Source organism: Mirounga angustirostris, unplaced genomic scaffold (genome assembly GCF_029215605.1).
Source record: "Mirounga angustirostris isolate CCGP_5_RB_7025 unplaced genomic scaffold, mMirAng1.0.hap1 SCAF_4, whole genome shotgun sequence".
NCBI classification, from domain to species: Eukaryota; Metazoa; Chordata; class Mammalia; order Carnivora; family Phocidae; genus Mirounga; species Mirounga angustirostris.
Genome location: NW_026991712.1, coordinates 120,426,763 through 120,444,536, shown reverse-complemented (window position 1 = coordinate 120,444,536; position 17,774 = coordinate 120,426,763). Strand labels below are relative to the sequence as shown.

The window sequence follows — 17,774 nt, the reverse complement described above, 5'->3', positions numbered from 1 at the left end:
CTTTGGTAAAATACAATTAAATTTGTTCTGACTTTGAGGCAACCCTTTGAAGTACACTTTAGGGAATGTTCACTTAAGACTGAGAGTATTAGAAGTGATAGATCCTAACTATTACTAAGACATAAGGTTTCGTCATTTCTGCTCAGTGCGTCACCGACAAGCATTTGCTTTCACTCCTGGGCCATCGTGAGGGAAAAACATGAAATATATTTAATTCAACATCTACTGATCAACATGGAGTTCCCCTGCCTACTGAACTTCCTACTACATGATGTTCACTCCGAAGAGTTAACTATATATCCCGTTTTTCTCTCCAGAACTTCTGATGACTTTGCAAAACAGTCAACAATTCAGCACCAAAGCCTCCGGAGTCACGCTGGCATGTTGTGACAGAACCACACAATGACATGAAGTTCACCCTGTCCTGAAAATGCCCGAACAGCGGTAACAGAGGTAAATGGAATCCAAACGTCAGCGCCAGCACGGACTGAGAGAGACCTGAGACTCGGAGTCCTCAGTCTCGGGGGCAGGTTTCCCGCTGTGGCATGGCGTGAAGGTGGCAGATAAAACATGACAGCAAGACTTCGGAGAACAGCCCTTGCTTTGCTCTTCTTTGGCCTCTTTGGGGTCCTGGAAGCAACAACAATATCGTGCAGGAATGAAGAAGGCGAAGCTGTGGATTGGTAGGTAAATGAAATGTGCGGATCGGTACATGCAGCTAGAAAGCCAGAGTATCTGAGGCAAAACGGCTCACTGTAAAGGTCCAAAGGAATCTTCCACCCTGCCTCTCCCTTTTAAAAAGAGAGGAAATTGAAGTGTGTAAATGGGCCAAATATCCAAATAGCGGCAGGCTCCTGGGTGGGAGAGCTTCCCCCCTGAGAAAGAGCTCAGCAGCCCCTAGTGAGCCTGATTTGCTGGTGGCCACAGAGGAGGGGGAGGACTGACAGCCTCTCTTGGTTGGCAGTTTCCTTTCATTGCATTGCGCCTTTCCTAACAGAACCCTTCCAACATCCTTTTAGAGACTGACAAAGGAGAGAAGGCAGATTACTTTTTGTCTGACATGGGAGCTTGCTCTTCCCCTTATGAGAAGGAGAAAGAGGGCTTGATCGAACACAGCACTGTTGGGGTAACCTTTTTATTAGGCAGCACAAGGCAGCTGTTGGAGTGGGTACTAGGTCACTGGCCTCCTTCACAGTGTCAGAGAGACTAAGCACAGCATCACATCATGGTCATGGATTCTTCTAAAGCTTTGATCTCCTTTTCACTCTTCAGTTAAGGTGTTTAGTTTTGACATTATGGTCGGGATCAAGCTTTGCATAAACTTCAGGCTAGAGAACACAGATACGCTCACTCAGTCTCTCAGCAAACAGTTACTGAGCACATGCCAGGCCCTGTGCTGAGTTTTGAAAATACAGATATGGGGCACCTGGGTGGCTCAGTCGTTAAGCGTCTGCCTTCGGCTCAGGTCATGATCCCAGGGTCCTGGGATCGAGTCCCACATCAGGCTCCCTGCTCAGCGGGGAGTCTGCTTCTCCCTCTCCCTCTGCCTGCCACTCTGCCTACTTGTGCTCTCTCTATCTCTCAGTCAAATAAATAAAATCTTTAAAAAAAAAAAAAAAGAAAATACAGATATGAACGAAACATGGTTCTTGCCCTCCAGGAGCTCAGTTATGGGGTGAGGGCATAGATGGGGCCATTGGGGAGCATAGAGCCCAAAAACTTCTCTGAGGAAGTAGTTTTGAGCTAAGTTTTAAGAACAAAGGTGAGCTGCCCAGAAAAACCAGGGAGCTGCAAGGGCATCTCAGGCCCAAGAGGGAGCAGTGAGGAGGTACAGGGGCAAAAAGGCAAAAAGCCACTGAGAGGGCATGGAAGCAGTTCAGTGTTGTTGGTGCTTCAGGAGAACGTGGGTGATGGTGAGAGGGAAGCTCAGCGGGAGGCGATGGCCAGGTCATGAAAGGCTTCATGTGCTGGGCTGCAGAGTCCACACTCGACCCTCAAAGGGAGCTACTAAAGACCTTCAAGCAGGGATGTGATGTGGTCAGGTTCATATCTGAGAAAGCCCATTGGCGGTACTTTGAAGGCCAGCTGAATGGAGACCAGTCTAGCTAGAGTCATGGAGACCAATAGGACTCACATTATGGGCAAGGCAATGTGTGGACCCTCGTTCGAGAAATGGCAGTCAAATGAGAGAGGAAGGAACACTCTGAGAAAACTTGCCCGCAAGTGGGCTGAGGGTCGTAGGAGAGAGGGAGAAGTTAAGAAAGACTTCTATATTGCTGGCTTCTCTGACCATACGGATGTGTTCCCTAGCTGCAGAGAAGAGCAGAGTTGGAGCAAAATATTATAAACTTGGTTTCAAAAATATGGAGCTGGAGGTCTCTGGGACATGTATGCATGTAGGCTTCTCTGGACCTCGGCAGAGAGGTCTGGGCTACAAACAGATTCAGGAGTCTTCAGAATATAACTGGAAATGGTTACCCCAAAAAAATGTTTAAAAGCATGAGTTCTCATCTGGTATGTCGTGACACTGAGAGTTCTCCAGCCCTTCAGTGGTGGGCCACCACAGTGTGATTGACACATAAAATGTATTTTTGCCACAACTGAATGGACATCTCACTTGGCAACACCCGTCAGAGGGAATGCTGAACTGAGCAGACAGGGAGGCAGCCTTGAGCTGCTACAACTCACTGTGAGAGTCAAGGGGCGGAGCAACATCAGGCCCGCAGCAAAGCATAATCTCAGGTTTCCTGCCACATGTGAGGACCCTGCGCTGAGAGTAAGAACGCATGCGCAGGGCGGGAAAGAGCTCATGTAAATAGAAGCAAGCGTGGAATGTGAAGCTTTTACGGGCAGTGGGAGACACTGGCGTGTGGCGATAGTGAATGCATTAGAATGTTTGCTTCATTGTATTTGACAGTTCACTGTGGGATTTTTGCTATTAGAGAGTATTTGGCTAGACCCGGGTGACTTTGCCCTCTGGAGACTTTCAACATTGTCTGGAAACATTTTTGATTGGCAGAGCTGAGGAGTACTACTGTCGTCTAATAGTCAGGGAGGCTGTGATGCCCAGTACAGCCCCTCGTGGCAAAGCATGATCTGGCCTGAAATGTGAACACAGCACATTGAGAAGCCCTGGGCTACATGATCCAACCACCGCTCCTCCCTGTGAAATACCTGAAGAAGATATACAAACAGGAGATAAGAGTAAAGAAGGCAAAGTGCTTACTTGATTGGCTGGTCTTGGCCCTGAATCCTCAGTGCAGGGCAGTCTGATAAACAGCTGAAGATTGTGGCCTAGGCCAGAGGCTCAAGGGAGGTGCCATCTACTCTGCATGCCAGACCCAATCTCAGACCCAGCCTGCCAGCTACAAAGAGATGAGCATGCCAAGCACTTGGGGCAGAAGAGAAAAACACATCCAAGGCCTTTGCAGTTCAGCCCTGGGCTTTGGCCTCTTCCTAATGCAGCCATAAGGACTGTGGAAACAGAAGAGAGCCACGGTCAATGGGTACAATTCATACATGGGCTTCCCCTACAGGGACCCTCCCTGCCGGGCTGGTTACTCTCTGGAGACGTGTCCCGTCAGATTCGCAATTCCTTCTCTGGGAAGGAGCAAAGTAAAGGTGAGAATAGAGGCAGAAAGCTGGAGCAAGTTCCTTAGGCTTAGGAAACACAAGTAAAATGATATGTTAGGTGCTTAACACCAGGGGAGCAGTCAATAAACGTTAGTAATTTGTAATTATTTCCTTTGTTAGGTTTATCTTTTATAAGTTACCTAAAAAGCAAGACAAGGAAAGCAGACAGACTGGGTTAGAGTCCCTATACCTAGACTCTACAACCAGAAGCTGGAGAAGGAGTAAGCAGCTCATGAACACCACCAAGAGTGTGCTGGGAAGGACATTACAACAGCTATATGAAGCACACGCCTCCAAGGTAAGCTGTAGTTCATCATTCATCTGAATCATATAAAATGCGTGAAACAGAATCTAAAGCTTCCAAAAGATTTTAACGGCTAACCTACCAAACCCCCAATCCTAGCAACTTGAAGTAAGCCAGTGCAGAATCTGAATCAATCTAAAACCTTAAGGCATATGTCATCAGACTCTACAGCAATGCCAAATTATTGGCACATTCAGCACTATATCCAATAGTATCGCTGGGTAAGGTGGGAACTAATTACATATGGAAGCTTTCTGGCTGCCAGACTCTGCCAATTCACTCAGTACTTGCTATCTTATCCCTCTGACAGAAATAGAAAGGAACCCCCTCCTGTTATAATGCAATCGAGACCTGCAGTCAATATGCCATGAGGGATGGATTGCTGATGCTATGGTGGGGACGAATGGTGGTGGCCCACGTAAAGTTTTCCACTTGGTCTTCCTTTTAATTTATCATTTTCCAAATAGTAGGTTGAGAGCTAGGGCTCTAGTGCAAGGCCCAGAACTAACTTGCCTGAATGGAGACTAAACCTGCTATCTGGACTCGATCAGGCAATGAGCTAACCAGCCAAAAAGACACCGGTAAGTAGGCTGCTGGCTCACTGTGGGCAGTCTCCCGAAGTTCCAGGCACCATCTCCTATTCGGTGACAAGATACTGCTTTCCAACCAGGGGTGACAAATAAAGTCAAACAATAATATTCGGTTGCACGCACGGCTGCATTCCTAACACTCACTTACAGAGAAATCAATGTGTATAAATGACTCAGCACTTACAGTGTACTGGGCCTTTCCACAAGTCAATAAATCTAATCCCCACAATACTGTGTTAGACCTTAGCACTATGGTACATGTATATGTGAGTATTTACTTAAGACATGCAGACAGCTGTCCCTACGTGTGCTAATATTCACTTTATTCACCTGCCATTAAGACCAGCCTTCAGAGCCAAATTACAAAGTAAGAATTTATTTGTAAGGTGCACCAAGCACTGTTCTAGGTGCTTTTTAAAATTATTGAATCCCAGCAGCAACCTTGTTTTAAATTAATAGATTATTATGTAAAGTCAAAACTGCCTTCTTTCCAAGGTTGGGGATGGAGGCCGGGAGCATAACCCATCAGTGAGAAAATCAACGCTTCTACTGTTCCCTTCCCCACTGGGGAGAGAAAGGAAAGAGCAACATGGTAGAGCTTCTGTCATTTACCTTAGTTGGGGCAGATGGTTCTTACTTTGGCAGAGTATAATACTGATCTTTGGAGGCACAACACTAGCCCCAGAGCCTAGGAGGGCAAGAGAGCTAAACTGCTCTGCAAAATAGAAAAGAGTAGATGAGAGCTAGGAATTAGAAAGCGTAAGAAACACGGAGGGATACCAGGAGCAAGTCGGTGTAGTGATGTAAAACCATTCAATGTTTTGTAGCCTCAGTAAAACCTGCTCCTACACAAGGCCTTGAGTGATGGATTCGGGAAAGAAAATGACAGTAAAGGGGTTCATTTCCCTGTCTGATTGGCATAGAGCCAAAAGAAGAAGAGCAACAATAGTGGGTGACACCCAAGGGAGATGGGGTGTTCTTTGGAAGCTGGAGTTCTGTGCCAGGCGTGATGGTGAGACATAACTCCCCCAACCCGACCTGGAATTCTAACAGAAAGCAGAATGCAAGATCAGACCAACTGGTTTTAAATCTCAATTGTCAAGATGACCTCGGCCAATATCTCAGTTATATTTGGAATTGTTTCCCTTCTTTTGCCCTTGTCAATAAGAACCTTCCATACACCTTCATAGTAACCCTTATCAAACTATATTGTAGTTGCCTGTACTTTTCCGTCTATATTCCCTGCTAGACTAGGGGCCAAGACTGTACTAGTCTTGTCCAACATCCAGTAGGCAAAATAATACCCAGCCTAGGCGTTGAAGAACTAAAGCTGTCCAGAGGCACATGTGTAGGCCTACCTACTCTTAAGTCCATGGTCTGTCCCCTTTATCAGAGAGCCTCTCTTCACTAGAGCTCCATCCCACTTAACCTTAGCTTATTGTTACCCTCCTGGTTAGAATAATACACTTCGTCTGTTATAAGAATTAAGTTCCTCATGGAATCTTCCCAGAGCCCCTTCACATTGCATGCCAAGGCACACAATGGCCTCATGACCACATTCAACGCCAGCTCATTGAATCACTAACCGTCAGAGTCCTCCGGCAGAGGACATGAACGCCAACAGTAGCTATGGTCAATTGTGGAAAATGAGGATAAGAAGACAGCTTCTTTTCCTGGATATTCATAAATAGAGTAACCAGGAATGCTTCACAGACTATATGGTGCATTTAAAAAAAAAAGTTTTTAGATTACATCAAATAATGAAGCAACTGTAAGCGACTCAGTTATTGACTTTTTTTCTGAGAGAAAAGGAGGAACCTTTATTTTTTTTTTAAAGGAGCTGGGTTGTCCTTTCTTGCTTTTAATTATGTCCCCAGATTTTTTTAAATATCAACATTATTGGCTTCGATAAGAATCGCTGCATCATGACACAAATGAAATGGAACCACAAAGAACAAATATAAGCACGTTTCCAAAACATGACATAAGAGATACCACTAGAATAATAGCTTCATTTTTACTCAGAGATTTGGCCAACTGTTCAGAAAATTTACGCATATTTTGCCTTACCAGAGGAAATCCAATATCACACATTCAACTTCACCACTTTTTCTAAGCAGAAAATATCAAGCAAGAAAGGTGAAGTGACACTGAGAAATGGATTGAAGGAAAATCCTCCCCTATAGGGAAGTAGTGGGAGCAGAGAATGAGGAATCCTGACTAAACACAAAACTATGACCAAGCGGTGAAGCACAATGTAGGCAGAGGAACCCAGAAAGACCCTGACAGCCAGTTCCACATTGTGCCTCTAATATCAGTGGAAAAAACCCAGGTGTAATCCTTGGCTGGTTGTTCCTACTTCATTTCCTGAACAAATATTTAAGTACTCCTTTATTACACACTGGTTGCCAAATGAGAAACGTGGGTCCAAAACATCCAAGAGAAATAGGAATATTGCCCTCGCATGCACATCACGATGCATAGGGTCCCTGTCACATGAGACAAAGCCATACATGGTTGAGAATGGACTTCCTATTCCCTGTCTTGCATGGCTCAAAATTCATATTGATGGGGAAGCTGCCCATTAGGAGAATGGATGACTTCTCATGTGTATTAATGAAAGCTCTGTACTGCAATCTGGGCGGCTGGTAGAAATGTGGTGAGCATTTACGAGTGTAAGATTTACACCATTATAACCCTAATGTGTTCCTGCAGAATAATAACACAGCCTATCTACTATACAATGATGGGGTCCCTACCTCTGCAAATTATTACAGCAGAAAATATGGACACACTAAAGGTATGACAAAAGCTGTTAGTTTCTCTTTCCTCTTGGAAATCAACATTCTCTTAAATGTTCTATCTTGAATATTCTTATATTCCACACTAAAAAGATAGCTTTTCTTTTTAATGGTTTGAGTTATCAAAATGCATGATTTCTATATCACAGGTTATAATTATATCATTTGACTTGGAAATCTCCTTTTCACAAATTCCTTTTTATTTCTTAACATTTAAAAATACATGCTTTATAGGAGAAATCCAAGTACCGACTACTGGGAATACCAACCAATCTATCTATGTGTGTGTTGTGTGTGTGTATGTTTGTGTGTGTGTATGCACACATTTCAGTCAGATTCCTTGGGGTATAATTTACATAGAATAAAATTCATTCTTCTTAGTGTACAGTTCCTTTTGAAATAAATATTTTTGAAAAGTATTTTAAATAGATTTTTTTATATTATGGTAATTTTGTTACATATATTATAATTTTTATTACAGGAAATTTTATTTTTCTATTTATAAACTATATATATATATAATTTAAAAATTCAAAATGCCAGCCAACAAAAAATCTGTAATCCTAGGACCCACTAGATAATCACAATAATCCTTTCTACTTATTTTTTCTATAGTATGTATTTTAAAACATTTTTATAAAACTATTGTAATGACTATTTTCAACCGCTTTTCAACTTAATACATCATGAATAATTTCCCATGGCAACAAGTATTTTTCAGAAGGTCCCAAACACAAATGCCTTCAGCAGCAGGCAAATGGACGTCAGCAAGTCAGGTGGGCTGAACTAGCAGGTCATTGAAGAACTGGAGGGTGCATACTTTGTCAAAAGGGGCAGATAGTATTCAGCTTGCCTTTTAGGGATGCAATTTTTCAGGAGATGTTGAAAATTAGTATTTGTGGAAAATTTCCCCAGTGTTTAAATGTTGGCAATAAATTCAAAGTTACTCTGTGAGCATAATAATGTGTATCTACAGGCTAGATTTGACCAGTAGGCTGCCACTTTGCAACCTCTGATTAAGAATATAATTTGTAATGGCTGTCAAATGTCATGAGCATTCAAAGCTTTTGATTTAGCCAAGTTGCCTCCCTGATGGTCTTATTAGCATAGAGTGCAGCAATTTTTATAATACACCACATTCTCCAACCTCTCTTCCAACAACCCTCAACCACCATTCTCACTCCACCTTGTTAGTTGCTAAAAGGGTTTGGGAAAAAGACTGGAAAGGGAATGAGACCCCATGTCCAGAGGGGGTGCTCTCTTTGTCAACAGGTGCCTGACATCCTGCGGCATTAGTACCAGGGGGTTAGGATTTCAGGCAAACAGCACACTCATCTGGGCAGAAGAGAGCCTCTGAAGGTCATCCAGCTCTTTTAGGCAACAGGACTTTGGACATTTTCCCCCTGGACACAGGGAATAATTCTATATCCACTGAGAGACCAATAGTGTTCTTTCTTAAAGTGTGTTCTTTGCAAAAGAAATAACTGGCAGGCATTTGGTTTCCACTCTAACAATAAGACAAACATGAATACTTTATATTTGCATAGTTATATGCAAACTGGAAAGTCTAGTCAGCATACCAAAACTATCCCAATTTATTTATGAACACAGAAATAGTCACAGATGCCTGTTGGGTAGGATTCATTTTGCCATGTCACAAGATGATGAAAATCTTTCTGTTTCCTTCCTTTCCGGTTTTCATGTTATTTTGCTCTAGGAACTTCACTAAACACAATTAACTGGGCTGTTTTGGCATGGCTTCTCTTTTAATTCTCTTTGCCTGTTTCTGGGCTTGTGGAATTGACTAGTCTTCTACACATAAGCGAACATCAGTTTCTTACAACAAATTACCACAGGTACATTTCTCCACTTGGTATTTTTTCTCTTTCAGCTTTTTTAGCCAGCTTTTGAAAATAGCTTAGCTGCTTAGCAGTAAAGAGACTCATTATCTGAAGCTTGCCGGGTGACTATATAGTTTAACAAGGTCAAATTCCAATTTAGCAAATTTGCATTCTGCCAAAACAAATTCTTCTTATGATTACAACATGAAATTCCTCTTAACTCTTCACAGGGTGGCTGCCCTGGCTCTCTTTTTGGTGGCTTATTATCTGTAATGGGGCAATGTGATGTGTGCCCGAATTGGTTTTGAAATCTTTGAAAAACAAGCATAATCTTTGTGATTTTTAATGGAATAAAACATTGGCCTGAAATATAAATGGGCTTAAATGTTGCATCTTTGAACACTATTGTTGAATGGAGATTTGTTTTTCTAATGTATCTGTATTAACTGTATTTTTGGTAGGCTTACTGCTGTGGAACAGAGTCCAGGGAATCTGGCTGATTCATTCTATTCCCCGGTTTCCTCCAACTCCTGAAGAAGGCTATGATTATCCACCCACGGGAAGAAGACATGGACAAACTGGCATCTGTGTAACTTTTAAGTATAACCAGTATAAAGCAATAGGTAACACTAGAGTGTGTTAAAAAAGAGATAGCAATGTTAAAGAAAGCATTTGGAAATGTATTAATAAATGTATTACTTCGTCTATTTCTCTATTCATTAACACTCTGATACCTAGATTCTAGTAGATTCTAATATTGGCGTTGCCATGGTGAGACCTTGAACAGGTTCACTTACTAGACCTTTGTTTCCTGATCCACCAATGAAGTCTTTGAAATTGATCAGGGGTAGTATTTTCAAATGTCTGCAGTGGCCAGGCAGGTAATGAAAATGGGTGAAACAGAGAAACAATGCCGCATGGGCAGTGGGGACAGTGACAAACTGGGGTGTTGACTCTCCCCTCAAAAGCCTCAGCTCTGCCATGTGGCTCTGCAGAAAAGCAGACCTAATGGTATCAGATCTCCATATTTTTCAAGAGGAACTAGGAATCTAGGGATGGGAGGGTGGGAGAGAGTCGGGAAGAAAGTATGGTCTCAATCTTATTTAAGAAAATAATTGTGCAGATTACATGTTGCCTGCAGACCACCAACTTGACAGCTCCAAGGCACGTGATCTTCCTTTAAGATCCCAAGCTCAAGCAGCCAAAAATACTTGGATTTGGAAAACTATGGTGGGGGAGAAGGAGAAGTAGGAACGCTGTTTTACCAATCTCTTTTTACTGAGGATGCTGCTAAATTGTAGTAAAGAATGATTTACCTTTAAGTATAGGAGATTTAGAATATGTTTTTCATTAAATTTCTACCTTATGGCAAGGATTACTGAGGCTCTCACCCAAGTTAAGCCCTAGTTTAACTAATTGAGTTCCCATAATGATTATAGAGATAAGTAGCGTAGAGATTAGGTGTACATGCTGATGAGTTGACCATTCGTTGAGCTGGATGATCAGTGCACAGGAGTTCTCTACTTTTGTATATGTACGTATTTGAGAAAGGAACATATGACCTCCAATGCCAGACTGCCTGGATTTGAATATCAACTCCATCAGCTACAGGCTTTATAACCCTGTCCATATGATATAAATTCTCCATTAATTCATTTGTAGAATGAAGAAAATGATAAAAGAACTTACTAATATGATTATTGTTAGGATTGAATTAGTACACCCATGTAAAACCCATAGAACAATGCCTGGAAAGTAGGAAGTACTCAATAGGTGTCAACTATTTTAACCAAGAGTAATTTGAAAGCTATTGGTTTAAAGAAGGGAATACTCTTGTTTTTCGTTTTTTGTTTTGCTTTGTTTTTTAATTCACAACAAGATCTATAATATCAACAAGCATTTCCATCTGTGTCCTAATTCTCAACTTTTCTTTCTGTTTCTTGATCCAGATTCTCAGCTCTTGGTCTATAACCCAAACATTTATAGCTGTTCCATCCCAGCCATCTTTCACCAGGAGCTCGTTCACATGCCGCAGCTGTGCACTGGGTCCAGCTCATCAGAGATTCCTAGCCGGCACCTCACTGCACTTCAGTCAGCCCGGGGCCAAAAATTCCTCCATTTTGCAAAGTCTGATTTTTTCCTTGATGGTATGAAAGATCATGATCCAACCATATGTAACTCTGCTGTTGGACTCACTTTGGATTGTACAGAGGAAATATTCTGATTATTCAGGGGTAGGGAAGTAGAAGGGAAGGGAGGAAATAGGAAAGAAAGGGAAAAGGGAAGTTGGATCAGTTCAGACATTTGCCTGCTCTGCTTGAATAGCACAATTGCTAATCCAACCGCCAAAGTATCTCACAACCATCCAGCCAGGGGCCAGTGAAAACTCAGTCTCCAGCCTCAGTTGGGCACAGGACCACAGCTGTCTATTTTTTTTCCATTCCCTAAGCAGCTATTTTAAGCCTTCTTTACTCTCAAGTCCTTTACATTACCCTGACACCTCATTCTCAGCCTCACTTTTTCCTTCATAGAGAGAACAGAGATCACCAAGGAGAAATCACTTCAAGGACAAACCCCACCCAAAACAGTAGGAGGTTCCTCAAAAAATTAAAAATAGAAATATCACATGATCCTATAATTCCACTACGGGGTATTTACACAAAGAAAACAAAAATACTAATTCAGAAAGATATATGCAGCCCAATGTTTATTGCAGCATTATTTACAGTAGCTAAGATATGGAAGCAACCAAAGTGTTCATCAATAGATGAATGAATAAAGAAGATGTGGTGTATATATACACAATGGGATATTACTCAGCCATTAAAAAGAATGAGATCTTACCATTTGTGACAAAATGGATGGACCTAGAGGGTATTATGCTAAGTGAAATAAGTCAGACAGAGGAAGACAATGATTTCACTTATATGTTGAATTAAAAAAACAAAACAAATGAACAAACACCCCCCCCCCAAAAAAAGGCAGAAATGGATCCATAAATACATAGAACAAACTGATGATTCCCAGAGGGGAGTGAGTGGAGGGATGGGCAAAATGGATGAAGGGGAGTGGGAGGTACAGACTTCCAGTTATGGAATGAATAAGTCACAGGGATGAAAGGAGCAGCCTAGGGAATATAGTCAATGGTATTATAATAGCATCGTATGGTGTCAGATGGTAGCTCCACTGTGGTCAGCACAGCATGATGTACAGAGTTATTGAATCACTATGTTTTATACCTGAAACTAATGTAACATTGTGTGTCAGCTATACTTCAATTTTTAAAAATAGCTAAAAAAAGAACATACGCACTCTCAACAATCTTATCTGTTTCCTTTCCTTTTCACGAGTTTTCTCTCATCCCAACAGAAGAAGTGCACCCCTTGTGCCTTGGAACCCATCCCAGCCTCAGAATACCTTGATTCATCCACTTGATCTGTTCTCCCTCTTCTATTTCAACAGACCCACTCTATAAGCTCTGTCCCCTTAGCACACAAACATTCCTAAAAACCTTCCCTCAGTTCTAGATCCCCTTCTGTCTGTTTCTTTTCTTCCAAATTTCTTTTTAAAAAACTCTTCAGAACATTCGCTTGCTCGATGTTCCTTCACTGCAGGCTTGAGCCTCTGCCTGTAGACACTCCAATCTCTCCCCAGTCACCAATGACTCTCTTAGTTGACCTCACTGTCTTCCTTCCTTGCTTGCTTGCTTGCTTGCTTCCCTCCTTTTATATTAGATAAAATTTACTGAATGCCTACCACTTGCCAAGCCCTGTGTTAGGCACCAGATAGAGATCCAAAAATTAACAGGACAGAAATAGCCTCCACAGAATTTGGTACTGTTAAAACCCTTTCCTTCCTGAAACACTCCCCCTCCCTGATTTTGGGGAGTATATAGTCTCTTGGTCTTCTTCCCACTTCTTTTAAGTCTCTTCTGCCTACTCCTTATGTGACTAAGTTGCCATGTGGTCCTCTACTCTTCCTTATCTCATTCTACATACTCATTCGAGGTTATTCCAGCAAGGCTTCAGGTGATTCCCAAGACTAGATCTGCACCCCAGACCTCTGGACTGGCAGATGTATTCAACAGTGGGTGGGACATTTCTACTTGGAGGTGGCACAGCCACACCAAATTCAACCTGCCAAACTCATCATTATCCCCCACAAATCCACTATTTTTCTTGTATTCTGCAGAGTCAACTGGGGACTCCAGATCCCTCTATCAAGTCATCAAATTCAATCAGTTCCAGGTTCTTAGTAACACTCACATTTATCTTTTCTTCTCCAAACTCTCTGCCACTGCCACAGTCCCACCTGTGTTTATTGTCACAGTTATTGTGACAACCTGATGTTTTCTCTATCTCCAATCTAATGCACCTTTCTCAGTTCATCCTCCACATTGCCTCTCGATGGATATTTATGATCATAAACCAGTTTCTATTAATTCTCCATTAACACTTCTTTAACAACTCCCCCATTGAGGGGCGCCTGGGTGGCTCAGTTGTGTCTGACTCTTGATTTCAGCTTAGGTCATGATCTCAGGGTCAAGGGATGGAGCCCTGCACTGGGCTCTGTGCTCAGAGCAGAGTCTGCTGAAGATTTGCTCTCGCCCTTTCACCCTCCCCTCTATTCACTCTAAATAAATAAATAGCCCCATTGATTTCAGGAAAATCCAAACATTTTGGCATGATTTGCAAAGATCGCTAGAAGCTGGCCCCTGGTTACTTCTCTAGCTTTATTCTTTCCGAAGATCTTTTCAGGACAAAAACATATATTGCTCTCTTGCTTGCGTGGAACAGAAGACATTTTTAAACACCAATGTCATCTTAGTAATAATGATAATAACTTTTATTTACATATCACTTTAGCACTTACAAAATGTTCTCCCATCCACTATCTCAATTATGTTGTTATTACTGTGCTTGTGACATCCACATATCAGGGGTGAATGATGATTTCCATTGCTGAGGATATTTTCAGGGACTTATCTAAGTATAAATACTAACCTCGCTATCTTTCTCCCTGTAAACTCTAGACATCTTTGCAGCCTGGATGGCTCAACATTTGAAGACACACTTGCTAACAGAAACCTGGCAGCGAAAGAGACAAGAGCTTCCTTCAAACTGCTCCCTTCCTTACCATGTCTACAATGTCAAAGCAATTAAGATATCTGGACAGTCTTATTTCAGTTCTTACCAGGATCATGCCAAATGGTGTGTTTCCCAAAAGAGGACCAAAAATCGCTGGACCTGTATTGGAGACCTAAATCGGACCCCATACCAAGCCTTCAGAAGTGGAGGATTCATTTGTACCCAGAATCAGCATATTTACCACGCATTTCAAGGCCTGGTTTTATATTACGAGCACTGTAACTAAACTTGGTGAAAGGACATATTTTCAAAGCTGACAATGGGTCTTCTTCCGTCAGATCCATTCTTTATATATTAAAAGCCTATGAATGTAGTTATACTCCACATATCATCAAATAAAATGCTTTTCTACCATGTTTACCATTTTATCTTCCACTTAGTGGCAATTTATCTACTTTTCTTTTATATGTCATAAACATAAATTATTATACCTAACTAAAGTGAGAATGGACGGAGTAGAAGAAAAAATATTCTCAATTGTTCATAGATTGACTGGATATCTCCTAGATGAATTGCATCTCCTTCACAAAGATTTTCCTGACTCTTCTCCTGATCCCTTGTTTAAGGAAAAAAAAAATCTCTCTCTGTATCTCATACTATTTAGTCATATTCTTCTTAGAGTTCTTTTCACTGGTTTATGGTTAAGTCTTATTTGTTATTCTTGCAGCTGCTCCATACTAATCTTACAATCTTAGGCCATTCACTTGAACTCTCTGAGCTTTGGTTTTCTCATCTATGAAATGGAAATAATGTCTAGATGTGTTTAAGCACCTAGCGCAGAGCCTGCCAGAGTTGACACTTAAAAATACTGGTGGAATTTGAATATGAATCCCCCTACCAAGTTAGAAAAGACAGAAGAAAGTTTAGAAATGTGTAATATTTTTCAAAAAGAAATTTAAGTCAGATTAGGAGAAAGAAGTAAAACAACCCACCAACTTGGGGGTAAATAAAGAAGAGTAACATAAAGAAACCATAATCAAATCTAACAATCTTCATTCCAGTGTGTTTCATTTTGGGAGTTCTAATCACTAAATATAACTATGATATAAATAAACAGTAAATAATAATAAATTTATTATTTATTTATTAATATTAATTTATTATTAAATAATAAATAAATCTGCATTAAGTACTAGTTGCTTAATAAAATTTGAAATATGGTTCCCAATTTCAAGAAAATTACAATCTAACAAGAGTAATCACAACAATAACTAAAGCCAGCACTTACTGAGCATTTACTATGTAGTTAACAGTCAACCCATATTTTCTTATTTGATCTTCATAATAATACTATGCAGTGGGAGTTATTATATCCCCATTTTACTGACAAGGAAACTGAAGCTTACAAAGCTTCAGTAACTTGCCCAATATTATAGAGGTCTATCTGACCTCCAAGGCTATGTTCTTTACTTCTTTTCCAAGAGACAATAAAAGAAAATGATGCAAAATAGGATAACATATATATGATGTCTTAATGCCAACCAAAACTCATGGGACATAATGGCACCTGTTCAATGAAAAGCAGAGAAAAAGTTGAATTTGTCTTCCTGTCAGAAGCAAAGATAAGCTAAGGGGATATTGAATACTAGCTAGCTAACTTACATGCTTGAATGTATGAAGAGGTTTGATCTTCACAGAGAGCATCTGAGCAAAAATAATTCCAATAAAATAGGATTAAAAGAAAAACTAAAAAGTACAAGATCCTGACTTTAAAGGTGAAGAGAGTCAGAACTTGATCCAATAGCACAAATAGGAATGAATGAAAAGGAAAAAGAGAAAGCAAAGGTCAATTGAAGAAGAAATTTTATTGGGCTAAAAATACACACAGTAGGTATGAGCTTCCCCCCAAAGGTAAAGTCAGACCTTCTAGAAAAATGGTTTTATCTCAAGCTCAACAGAAGAATCTGAACAAGAGTAGAATCAAAATCAGAATCCATAGAATAAAGAGTACAAGAATGTGACAGAGAGAAGAAAAAGAAGATGTTGGCCTACTGGCAATGCACATTGAGGATGTGCTTCCCAGTGAAGGGGAGAAGGGCAGTGCCTAGACCCTCCTTCAGGACGGAAAAAATGCTGGAAAGGAATTGAACAGCCCTGGGAGTTCAAGGATATCAAATACTGATCTTGAGAGGAAGGAATATACCTTGGTATTGTAGTTCCCTGTGATGGAGCTTAGGAGTAGCCACAGCAGACCAAAGAAATTAGTATTGCTATCTTTCTCAAGCATATACCCAAACCCATTACCCAATCAAGCTGATTCCTATAGGGACACTGGGGAGTATCTTTAGGATAATAACATCATTGGAAGGAAACTGAAACTTTTGAGGTTATAGGGGATGTTTTCATTGATTCCTTTTGGGAGGAAGAGAAGGATATGGGAGATATCAATGAATGGTTTAAAATACTGGAATTAAAGACTCATGTCTAAGATGGAAGTGTACTTTACAAAGAAGTGTAAGATTGTATTTGGTTGGAAACTACTTAATGTAAATGCAGAGGAAGGAAATTAAAATCAGAAATAAACCTATGGCAATAATTATGGTTGAAGATGGCAATTCTAACACGGTAATTCCAAATCATTTCTACTGTGCCCTCACCCTTCTTAGGTGTGAGCTTCTTAGAAAAGCTATTTTCCCCAGTCTATATCATGTGACCCTTTCCTCTCCAACTCCAAATGCTTGTGACACAAAAGAAAATAAGCCATATGGCATTCCAAGGCAATACCATTCAGAAAATAGTTTGAGGTAGGGGTACCACAACTGAGTCTCGGTGCTTGAGCACTTGATCTGGAGGGTTGTGTCCCCTGGAGATAAGATCACCATCGCCTGCCTTGTGCTTGCTGAAGCAGAGAATGGTGGGCTGCAGAAGCTGGAGAATGATGCAGATGCACCCCGAGTTCAAAGGAGCACAGAGAAATATCAATTCCAAATGTCCAGTTGTCAGATGAGTTCCTGTGAAGCCCAGCTGTTTTTCCTAGTCACATATTCTATGACATACCACTATAGTCTTTCATTAAGTATCCCATTTTTAGTTTCAGTTGGTTTGAGTAGGTACCTATTTCTTGTAGGCAAACAATTCTCATTTAAGTTATGTAGAAGCAAGAATGACAGTGCAAGGGTAGTGCCAAATCATTTCAATTAAGATAATAACTGAGGGGGACCCCTGGCTGGCTCACTTGGTCAACATGCAACTCTTCATCTCGGAGTTGTAAGTTCGAGCCCCACGTGGGGTGTAGAGATCACTTACAAATAAAATCTTTAAAAAAAATAAATTAAATAATAAAAAAATAACTGAGAGACGGGTCATGCACAATTCTCACAGACCCACAATCTCAGATGTTTTACATACTAACACAGAATATGGGTCATAAAGGAAGTATGCTAGAGATTGTAGCATGGCATGGTGAATGTACTTTCAAGGGAATAAATAGGAAGGATTTGGTGGGAAAGAATAAAAAA

General features: G+C 40.9%; 1 protein-coding gene across 1 annotated transcript; it reads left to right on the top strand.

The window, feature by feature from the left end:
- Nucleotides 1–133: 133 nt before the first annotated feature.
- On the top strand, nucleotides 134–14,666 carry DNASE2B (deoxyribonuclease 2 beta). The gene is made up of 6 exons (XM_045895396.1): nucleotides 134–683; nucleotides 3,754–3,931; nucleotides 7,243–7,327; nucleotides 9,631–9,792; nucleotides 11,119–11,316; nucleotides 14,202–14,666. Exons 1-6 carry the CDS (start codon nucleotides 571–573, stop codon nucleotides 14,540–14,542), a joined length of 1,077 nt encoding a protein of 358 aa, XP_045751352.1. The 5' UTR covers nucleotides 134–570; the 3' UTR covers nucleotides 14,543–14,666.
- The last annotated feature ends 3,108 nt before the right edge of the window (nucleotides 14,667–17,774 follow it).

Coding starts and splice junctions, on each gene's coding strand:
- DNASE2B (XM_045895396.1), top strand. CDS start 571: ATGACAGCAAGACTTCGGAGAACAGCCCTTGCTTTGCTCTTCTTTGGC. Junction 3,932..7,242: donor ATGAAGCACACGCCTCCAAG/GTAAGCTGTAGT, acceptor GTGTTCCTGCAG/AATAATAACACAGCCTATCT. Junction 9,793..11,118: donor TAACCAGTATAAAGCAATAG/GTAACACTAGAG, acceptor TTCTTGATCCAG/ATTCTCAGCTCTTGGTCTAT.